A 10645-nucleotide genomic window follows, 5' to 3' on the forward strand; every position below is an offset into this window, starting at 1 on the left:
TTCACAACAGCAGTGCCAAATGTCAAGAAGTGGGTGACTGCACAGCACAAGGAGTCACTGATGTTGGGAAGGGGCTGAGGATGACAGAGAAAGCCTTTGTGCAGGGAATGGAATGTGAAAATCCTCATGTCCTTCCTGGGAGAACTGCTCACACAAAGGAGATTACTTTCTTTCCTAGACCAATTTCTTCTTGGTCTACATGTTCTAGCATAGATGAAATCTAGTAGGAGAGTTTGGGGCTGTTGAACTGGAGCATTTTCCCAAACAAAGTGCAAAAGAAAAGAGATTGTTCATGGAGCCAGATAAGGGAAGGAGTTGAAACAGACTGCCCGCTATTTGGCCCTCTGCCCCCATCTCCATCCATCTGGAGGTACTCATAGGACAGAATAGAAGGGAGAAGGGTTTGTATGCTCAAAATCTACCTTGGTTTCTCAGCATCTTGCCAGCCAGAAGGTTTTGCCATGTCCCTGCAGCTCTGAGCAACAGAGTCCTGTCTGCAAGACCCTTGGAACAGGGAGGTCACCTCCTGGGTGCCTGCCTAGGGAAGCCGAGACGGATAGACCCCTCCTGCGTGCCACTCTCCCACCACATAGCTGCTCTCTCTATCCCTCTTCTTCCTATCTCCTACACTGTCTTCAGCTTCTTTTACCTCCTTCTCTTACTCCTTATTCCTTCATCCTCGCCGTCTTCCACGCTCCCCTATCCCTTTGCCCCTCTCCTTGCGCCTCTCTCCCCCCATTCTATTCTCCCTCCCGGTGTCTCCTCCCGCTCCTCGTTCTCCTGCCCTGTCGTCCATCCCCTCCTTCTCCTCCTTCTCCTGCCGGTGTTTCCGTGCGTGGCGCCCATTGGCTGCCGGCACCCGTCCCCCGGTGCCGCCGCTCCGCTCCCTCTGCCCGAGCCCCGCAGATGGCGGGGGCAGCGAGGGGGACAGACCCTCCGGCGTGGGGCTGAGGGTCCGCGCAGCCCCGGCCGGCCGCCCGCGGGCACGGCCGTGGGCCCCGCTCCCACGCCAGCCACGGAGTGGGCGATGGGCAAGTGCGGGAAGAAGGACTCGCGTCTCCGGTAGCGCACGGTGGGCGCGTTCCCTCCAGGACCGCTCCGCTCTACCGCTTTTGAGAAAAGGAAAGGGGAAAAACATGACACGGATTCTCCCGGTGAAGCAGAGGAAAATGTACGTCCCGACGACATGTAAGTACCCGGCGGCTCTGCCCGCTCATCCCAGATGTCACCCGCGGGCATGAGTCCACGCAGAAGTTAACTCTGCAGTCCCAGAGAAGGAAATCTGCCGACCTTCACCCCCCACCCCCGGCTCCCTACCATCCAACTCTGCTAGTCCATCCTGGTCCCTACTAGACAGCTCAGCCCCGAGGTGAGACAGCGGAGTCCTGAGGTCGAGCAGGGCCGTGGGAAACCGGGGAGACAGGTGGGGAGGGGGACATGAGGGGCTGCAGGTTATTGGTCTCTGTGGTCCCTCCCAGTTTCTATTCATGTATTGTAACCAAGTCGAGGCTCAGCTTTTAGCATCCACCTCCTCCTTTCATTCAATGCAGAAATACATACATATAAAATTTATTTGTTTTTTTCTAAAGAAAGCAGTAGCACCAATTTCCCGTCTCTTCCTACCTCTCTGCCTTCCTCCTGCTCTCCAGTTGCATGAGCCAGGTACATGCTGGTAGCATCTGTTAGCAGATGCCTAGCCTCTTGCAACAGGTGCTGTCCACATAAGGGACAGACTCCAAGTGGATGCCAACACACTATCAGTCTGAGGCCACAGTTTCTCCCCAGTTCTTACCTATGCCATGCACTGCCCAAGCAGCCAGCAGAGTAGATCCAAGCTAGATGAGGCACTGGTATCCAGTGATTGTTCTGTCAAACTATCCAGAATGTGTGATGGTGTTTGAGCTGATGCGTAGTACTTGACTAAGTTAGAATGTCAGAGACAGACTACACCTGCTTTAAGTTTCTTCACTGCATCTGTCTGAGCAGGAAAAATGAGTTTATAGAAAATCCATGGGTTTTGCTGCATGCCCTAGCATTTTTGATAAGGTTTCTGGGGCCCTGACCTGGGTTTATTGTGTTGCTAAACCACAGCCTGAACAACCAGTTTTGAGGTCTGGACCCCAGATGCTCTTCAGCCTCAGCATCAGTATCTCCATCCACATTTTATATTTGTAGGGCTCTCTCTCCAAACGTCTGGCTTTTTTTTTCCTTTTTAATTCATTTGCATGCACGAGAAATATCCAAAGGAATTCCTAACTATGTCTCCACCTTTCAGAGGATCATCTTCTTATGAACATACTGTTCAGGCCTCTGCCACTCGTTTCAGGGATCTTTGTACCCAGAGCAGCCATTGCCCTCCTTTTTCCTCCAACAAGTGATTTGTGTCACTAGAACAGCATTTGAAAAAAATCAGATGAAAGATCCTTCAGTTCAGAGTTTCAAATCACTTCCTACTCTGCCCATTTTTTACAGCCACTCATGACGTGTGGGACAATTGAGTGCTGCAGGACCCCAAGAGATGGGCTTCTATCAGGACAGTGTGTCACATCCCAAGGCACTTGCAAATAAAGAAAATTTAAACAATTCCAGTCCTTCAAAGCTCAAATGCTTCAAAGCAGGAAACATTCATGCAATAGCCTGTAGAAATGGCCTTAAGACATACTTGCCCAACTGTGTTTTTATGGGGCCTACTAGATGAAGTCCCTTCAGCGTAAGATTTGATACATCTGTGGAGTTTGCTGGGTTTGCTTGCCTGATATCCAATGAATCCATCTAAAGCTCAGGTCTCCCCTAGTGTTTCCAGAAGTTGGTAGGACATCTACAAAAAATAGAATAAAAGCTATAATATTAAGACATTTGTGAAGGGATGCCACAGAGAATCCCATTCAGGAGAAAAGTCCCTGAAGTGTTTCTGGCCTCCTGAAAGTAGTTAAGATTGGGAGTCCTTCCCTTTAGAATCCCCAGTTTTATTTTCCAGAGAAAAAGAGCTTCAGAGTCCTAGATGATTTGTTGAGATGTGCAAAGGTGAGCCTCAGGGTCCTTGTTCCCTTCTACTAAGTCATCATCCCTTCCAAGAAGCTAATTCATCAGGAGGATGACCCTGTCAGTCCATACCTCCAGAAAATTTTACCAGAGCTAGAATGATCCTAAAAGCATCACAAAGCTCCCCTGCATAAGGTTTGCCAGGGTGTCTCTGGTCTGTAGTTTGTGCTGGGCTCTGTATTTCACATACCCAGAGCCCTCACAAAAGGCACGCCCGTCCCTTAACTGTCTCTTCTCTCCCTGCAGCTTCTCACCCAGTGTCAGCAGCGACCTTGTGGTGAATGGAGAACTTGTTTGCTCAAGGCTCTCTCTAAGTGAGCCGAGTGCTGTTTCCATGCCAAACCCTGACGTGATGGGCAATTGGGCACCTCAGATTAGGAGGGCTGGGACACTGCTTTCGTGTTGCAAACAGGTGGGCCAGCAGGGCTCTGTCATTAGCAGTGTTTTGCAGGGTGCAGGAGGGACAGAAGCAGGGAGAGAGAGAGAGGGAGAGGCAGGGAGAGAGAGAAAGAGTGGGAGACAATGAGAGAGAAGATGAGAGAAAGAGACGAGAGACCTGGACTGATCCCTCTTGGTATACCCCAAATAATCTGGCTCTTGCTTTGCTCTCAAACTAGCATAACACAAAATAGCTACCTTCCAGGTCAGGTGCTGACCTCAGCCTCTATTGAGAGTGAAGGTGCTTTTGCTTCTGCTGGTAGGGCCAACAATAAACTGGCCAGTACAAAAAGAGTTGCAGAAAGCAAGAGAATACTCAGAGAATCGGGGAGTCGTAATTGGAATGGCTTTGTCACTGAATGCTTTTCCCTCTTTTGTTTCTAAGGCACCTGCACTCATAAATGAGAATCAGGCCTCTGGTGACTGTCCTCAGTATTGGAGCCATTAGCAGAAAATGAGAAATTTCCCTGTCTTTATCCTAGTCTGTTGTTCTTTCCCTAGAGGATCTTTCCCTAGGAGAGAAGATCCATTGGCCCACACTGAGCCATATCACTGTGTGTCCCTCTGTGCCCACTGTGCCTCGCAGGACTAGATGGGTTTGATATTGTCCTAGATCTTCCAGTGGCTGCCAGCATCCACAAACTCACCTTGACTTCCCACACCTGTCCATATCTAAAACACAGTTAATGTAGTGATTTTATCTGTGGCTTGTTCAGCTGTCATGTCCCCACTATCAATGTTTTTTTTTCTTCCCCTCTCATTTCCAGATTGCTAACTGATCCTGCAAGGACACTGCCCACTGCCCTCTTCCCTGCCTCTGCTATGAACACTTCTGCTTTCAGCCTCCCCACACCAGCAGTGTTGGAGGAGGAGAATGCCTCTAGCAGCTGGGAAGGCTTCACCACCGCCAACAGCTCCACCACCGTCAGCCCTGGTGTAGTTGTCAGCGGTGTCCTCATCCCTGTGGTCTACCTCATTGTCTGTGTGGTGGGACTGGTGGGGAATTCTCTGGTCATTTATGTGGTCCTGAGGCACTCTGTGAGTGAGTCGGTGACCAACGTCTACATCCTGAACCTGGCCCTAGCTGATGAGCTCTTCATGCTGGGCCTGCCATTCCTGGCTGCGCAAAATGCCCTCTCCTACTGGCCGTTTGGTTCTTTCATGTGCCGCCTGGTGATGGCCGTGGATGCCATCAACCAGTTCACCAGCATCTTCTGCCTGACGGTGATGAGTGTTGATCGCTATTTGGCCGTGGTCCACCCAGGGAAGTCCTCCAAATGGCGGACAGCACGGGTGGCCAAAGCTGTGAGTGCAACAGTGTGGGTGCTGTCTTCCATAGTCGTGCTGCCCGTGGTTGTCTTCTCAGATGTCCCTTTAGGGATGAGTACGTGCCACATCCAGTGGCCAGAGCCAGCCTCAGTGTGGAGAGCTGGCTTCATCATCTACACTGCTACGCTCGGCTTCTTTGGACCACTGCTGGTGATTTGTCTCTGCTACCTTCTGATTGTGGTGAAGGTTCGTTCCTCTGGCAGGAGGGTGAGGGCTCTGTCCTCCAAGCACAAGCTTTCAGAGCGCAGAGTGACCCGCATGGTGGTGACTGTTGTGGCTGTCTTTGTCCTTTGCTGGCTCCCCTTCTATGTCCTCAACATAATCAATGTTGTCTGCCCACTGCCAGAGGAGCCGTCCCTCTTTGGTGTCTACTTCCTCGTGGTGGTGCTACCGTACGCCAATAGCTGTGCCAATCCTATCATCTATGGCTTCCTCTCCTACCGCTTCAAGCAGGGCTTCCGGAGGGCCATCTTCAGACCATCCCGCCGAGTCCAGAGCCAGGAGGTGCCAGCAGGCCCCCCAGAGAAGACTGATGATGAAAGGGAAGAGGGCGAGATCAGCAAGATCACCCAGAATGGAAATGGCAGGAAGGAGCGCCCTCTAAGCAGTGAAGAAAGAGAGAGCAAGGAGCAAAAACCACTCCCTGAAGAGCCTGAGGGATGTGAAAAGAGCAACAAGTTGCATGTCAGTTATTTATGATGAAAGGGATGGTGCAGGGGAAAGAGACATTGGAATATGAGGTCGCCTTCACCTTGTCTGCTTTTCCACCTCAAAGGCAATGGGAGACATCGATACAAAGGCATATTAAAGTCCAAGAGTCTGCTTAAGGATAAAGAGTGCTCCATGAACTTGTAGAAAAAGCAAGGCATTTTTCTTGGCTTTGGAAAAGACATCTGAGGTTTATGTGGTACCAGGTAAAGAATGGACTGCATCCAGGGGAAGCTGAAGAGGTGCTGGGCACTGACAGTACAGAGAGAGCAGGATCAGGCCTAGATTGCATGATCTGTCCTTAGATGACCCAGCTGTGGAGGGCATCAGCTGCCATTTGATTGTGGCACTTCAGGGAAGTTCCCAAATGGCATATACTACATGTAGACATCCCAGTGCCTTGATTATCCTCCTTATAAACATGAGAAGTGGTTTACCCTGAAAGACAAGCAGGAAGGAAAAATGTCTGCAGCAAAGACATACCAGCCAGTTGCATGCATAGCTGGCCCCTCTCTAGCTCTTAAAAATGTCTTGGGGACAGACTTCCTGCCCATGCTGGTCGTGGCTGGAGACCACTAATTGCTCCTCTTTCTTTTCAAGGCTCTCATGGACTCCGGGCAGGCTGATGAGACTTACCTGGGAGAAAAAAATAGAACATTTCTTTGCTGCACCTCACATTCTTCAGGGTTTTCCTGGTGTCTCTGCACCCCGGTGGCAGATGTAACAAAGGTAGAGAAAAAGACAATGCGACATGAATCAGAGGCAGTGTTTCTTGCAAGCTGAAATGCCCTTTCCCTTTTCCTCTCCCTAAGCCTTACTGTAAATAAACAAAAATCCTTTGGACTTAAAAGGTCAACAGGGAAGAACCATTCTGTGTGTTGAGGGGAGGGGGTGCTACAGATTTGTCTCTCTGAGAATACACAATGTCTTTGGGTTGAGTTGATCTCTACATGGAGTACTGTTTGGCTGATACAAGAGATTAAGGCATCTGTCAGTACAGGATGGGGGCAGGAAGCAGAGGGAGGTTGGGGGATCTCCAGTGTGTACGACTATTGTTGCAGAGAGTCTGTGCAATACTAGGAACCAATTCATCTTGTGGGAAATGGTAGAGTATTTGGTTCAGGATGGTGAAGAAATGATGTTGATGTGTTTGCACGTGCACAAAAATTGTTGTATGCAAAAGTTTATTCCCTGGACTGTACATGTATGAGAATGGCTGCAGAGGATGGGAGACAGAGGAGTCAGGCTGGTGGGAGATGCTTGTGGGTTGGGCACTGATGCTAATCTGTGTGGTGTATGTAAATGTGTACAGGGATACATGACGGGGTATGCATGTGTATAAGTGCATACAAACACAGATAAGGGAGTGTGTTGATGCAACTGTGGAATGTTTCAGTTCAGGTACAGTTTTGCAGGCATGCAAGTATTTATGGAAATGTGTGTGCACATGTGAATGCTTGGGTAAGAGTGTGAGAGTATGTGTGCTGCTGAGAGGGTTCGACCAGTGCTTGCTCCTGTACACTGGTTGTTGGAGGGAAGCTGTGGGTGGGTCCATGTGAGCATGTAGGTTAGAACAGCAGCAATGTACAAGGGTGGGTGGGATGAAGGTCTCCTTCTTTGCTTTGGTTTCATTCCTCCCACACCTTTAACTTCTCCATGAATACTATTGCTAAGCTACAGCCACCAAAATGGTCCTCATACCAGAGCCCTTGGTTATATTTGGGCACTTTTCTCTACAAATAATTTTGAGAAATGAGAAGGAGGGGCCCATCAGAAGGAGACATGTCTCCCTGAGGTCAGGAGATGTTGGAGGAGGTAGTCCATGGAGGGTCAGCTATAAGAGTTGGCTGGGTGATGGAAAGATGTCTCACAAGTCACTTGAGAGAAGGCAAGAGAAGTGAAGGGGTGGCATGGGACCAGGTGTGCTGGGACAGAAGCCAAAAGCCCTGGGCTGGGCAGCAGAACAAGCTGCAGCAGCTGAGGATGGTGGCAACAGAACCACTTTATGAGGAAGCAAGAGTCAAAGTCACACAAAGGCAGTGTGAGAAGTGAAGGCCTGGCAGGCATCAGGGGAACTGCAGTCCAGGGCACCTGAGTTCAGGAAAGGACTGTCACAGGGCATGAGGTGAAGAGAAAGTTCTTGGTAGTCAGATTCTTTTCTCTGCTACCTCTTTACATCTCCTTCTCCTTCCATCCATGCATCAGCTTCCCACACTGTGGGCCCCAGTGAGAAAAGCAGCCAAACTATTCATGGGTGTGGGATACAATCTGTTGGACTAAAAAAAGCCTCTGTTTTATTTTCTCAAAGAGCTCCTGCAACATCCACTGGATGAAGCACAATCAAGCAGTTCTAGCAGACTGAGGATGGACTGACAAAGCTTCTGTCTCTGTAAGGGGCAACAAGTGGTAGCAAGAGTAAAAGGTCTGACTACCGAGTGGTCAGATAGATGGACAACACAGCACTTTAAACGGGGGTCTGTGTTGCTCCTCTTGCAATGAGGAGCAGAGCAAAGTGAATGCTGGACTCCACTGGCACAGCAATCTCTGTAGGATAGAGGAAAAATGGTATTGTCGGGGAAGCTTGTAGCACTGTTTGTGTTTGATGACCAGGCACTGAAGAAGGCATGTGACAGTGAGTGAGGACCTTGTAGGAGGCAGCTCAGGTGGGTGGGGGGCAGATATAGGATGGGTTTCCTTATCCATGGACAGGCTGTCCAGCTGCCATGGGGAGACGGGGGAGTTCCCCAGCTGCCAACACACTTAACAGAGACAGTCTCCTTCACCACCAAATCGAGATGAGACTTCATTTCACACGCCTTTGCAGCTCCATCTGCTGAAAATCACCATTCAAGAAACTCCATCGACTGGTTGGTTTCTTAAAATACTGACATCCCTTAGAGCCCAAGCACTGCAATGCCAGCACCAAGCAATTGTGCCAAGGAGACATCATTTTGATACACAGAATCTGAGCGCCCACCAAGGCAGCTCTGCAGGGGAGCCTGCTGGGAAAAACAAAATATGTTCCAGGGAGACCTGCAAAAAAACCCGAGATTTAAATAGGAGTTTAAAAGAAAAGAGACAAGCATCATATTTTTCTGTCTTGTGTTTTCTTCGCCCCCCTATGATGTATCCTATTTTGCAGTGACAAATTGGTGGAAAAAAATGAACACAAAATAAGACTGGAGGAGGGGAAAAAAAAAAAAGTATTTTTTTTGTCCAAAATTCATGAGGAGAAAACAAATGCTACAAAATTCTGCAAACTATCACCACTGATTAAAAGGCTGTTTTTCATAGGAACAGGCATTTGGAATGATGGACGGTACACTGCTGCCTTCTGACCCCTGCTCTCTCCTCAGCTCTCCCTGTTGGTGAATCCCCAGCTTTTCCTGTAGTAATAGCATTAATCTGACTGCCTCTGTGATCCCTCTCTCTCTCCTTAACGATGGTGCAATTGACTCCAGGCAACCCAGAGGCCATGGGGACTGTGCGCAGTGGCTAAGTGAAATTGTGGACATGTTCAGGGGGATTTTTTCCATTCAGATATGGAAATGGATTTTACTATTCTGAGTGCAGAGACACAGAGATAAGGGCTCCATCAAGCCCTGTGCTGCACAAAAGGTTTTATTCTCATCACGTAGCGATCGGAGCTGCAAGACCAGAAAGGGCCGCAATGATTTCAGCAGCATTGTGCAATGCCTCTTCTCAGCAAATGTGTGATCATAAATGGGGGGTTAGAGACACAGGGAACCCGTTCTGTCAGCAGCTTAGAGAGTTTGTATGCACACGTCAGAGTGCACAAGAGCAGATACAGAGAGGCATTCCTATGCGTTGTGCATGCATGCAAACAAATGAGTATTTACATGATTGCATGCATGTATGTGTGGGTACATGCTACTGCATGAATGTGTATAAATATATGTACATATTCGTGTCTGTGGGTGCACTGATTCTAGTGCATATGGATGTATGTATGAGACCACATGTGGCCACCCACACAGACGCACACATACCCAGACATGCATGTACCTCTTGGCCTAAGCATGAACGCCAAGAATGCAGCACACACACCTTAATGCACACAGCCCATGCATGGGCTCAAACTGGGAGATGACATCTGGACCTTCCAAATGACCTTCCCCACACATACCCACCCACCGTACCTGCAAACCCAATCACACAATGGTGGTCTGTGGCGGCTTTGGACCCACTTAGTGTGACCCTTCTGCTCTGCGATGGAACTTCAGGAGAGAAACTGGTAGGGCAGTGAAAGGTGATGGCTGAGGGGCTTCACTGTGGGGAAGTGAGAGTGCATTCCAGGCTGTTACCAACACAGCCCACGCTTAATGTCATTTGGAGCTGTTGTTAGGGAGCCGCTGTATTTGTCATCAGCAGAGAATCACAGCAGCTCGAATCAGGCAACAGCAGAACTGTCCGGGCCACATTCTGATTCAGCTGTTGTACACGGATATAGAACAAGGGGGTGTGTGGAGGGGGCAGGAAGCAGTTAATCTGTTGTTGGAATAGGGTAGTCTGTAGAGATGGGGAGATATAAGAAATGGAAACACCTTTGAAGAGAAGATGCTCCTGTTTCTCATGAGGATCCAACAGAGAATTGAAATGCTTTATCTGCTCGAACGAGTGGAAAATATGCAAATATTTGCTCATGAAAAATTGCTGTTCTTTGCCTTCCCAAGCATAAAATATGCAAACGGCACGCACAACGCAGCCGGCTCACGCAGATCTCACACTCACCACGTCATGCACAAACAGGCACACACGCATTCCCAGTACGTCAATGCAGCCAGCCAAAGACACGTGCCTGGGCTGCAGCACGGCAGCCTTCCCTACATGACAAACAGGGCCGCGGGGCACGGAAATACGGATGCCTTGACGGACAAACTGAGCCTCGTCGGGCTGTGCCCCCACCGCGGTTCCCTGGAACCCCGGCGGAACCACCAACCGGAGCGCCCGCGAAGCCGCGGGCAGAAGGAACGCGACAAGCCATCCCGCTCCTGGCTGCCCTCGGGCACTCGGGACACTCGCGGGCGGGACCCGCAGCCGGGAGGGCGGGGAGGGTGGGGAGGGAGCTGCGGGAGGGGCGGGGCGGGGGTGGTGCCGAGCGGGCGGG

The 10645-nt window shown here is 49.9% G+C and overlaps 1 protein-coding gene across 2 annotated transcripts; it reads left to right on the forward strand.

Annotated features, from left to right (window-relative positions):
- The first annotated feature begins 886 nt into the window (after positions 1-886).
- SSTR3 (somatostatin receptor 3) lies at positions 887-6373 on the forward strand. 2 transcript variants are annotated; one of them, XM_050324019.1, is made up of 3 exons: positions 887-1188; positions 3289-3454; positions 4248-6373. In XM_050324019.1, exon 3 carries the CDS (start codon positions 4303-4305, stop codon positions 5506-5508), a length of 1206 nt encoding a protein of 401 aa, XP_050179976.1. In that variant the 5' UTR covers positions 887-1188; positions 3289-3454; positions 4248-4302; the 3' UTR covers positions 5509-6373. The 2 variants fall into 2 exon arrangements, with proteins under 2 accessions (XP_050179976.1, XP_050179975.1); XM_050324018.1 differs by lacking the exon at positions 3289-3454 and having other exon boundaries at positions 890-1188.
- The last annotated feature ends 4272 nt before the right edge of the window (positions 6374-10645 follow it).

This window comes from Myiozetetes cayanensis, unplaced genomic scaffold (assembly GCF_022539395.1).
Source record: "Myiozetetes cayanensis isolate MyiCay16 unplaced genomic scaffold, myiCay2020 scf3, whole genome shotgun sequence".
Taxonomy (NCBI): Eukaryota; Metazoa; Chordata; class Aves; order Passeriformes; family Tyrannidae; genus Myiozetetes; species Myiozetetes cayanensis.

Bases quoted from the DNA above. Each gene is read 5' to 3' on its own strand.
- SSTR3 (XM_050324019.1), top strand. From the start codon at position 4,303: ATGAACACTTCTGCTTTCAGCCTCCCCACACCAGCAGTGTTGGAGGAG.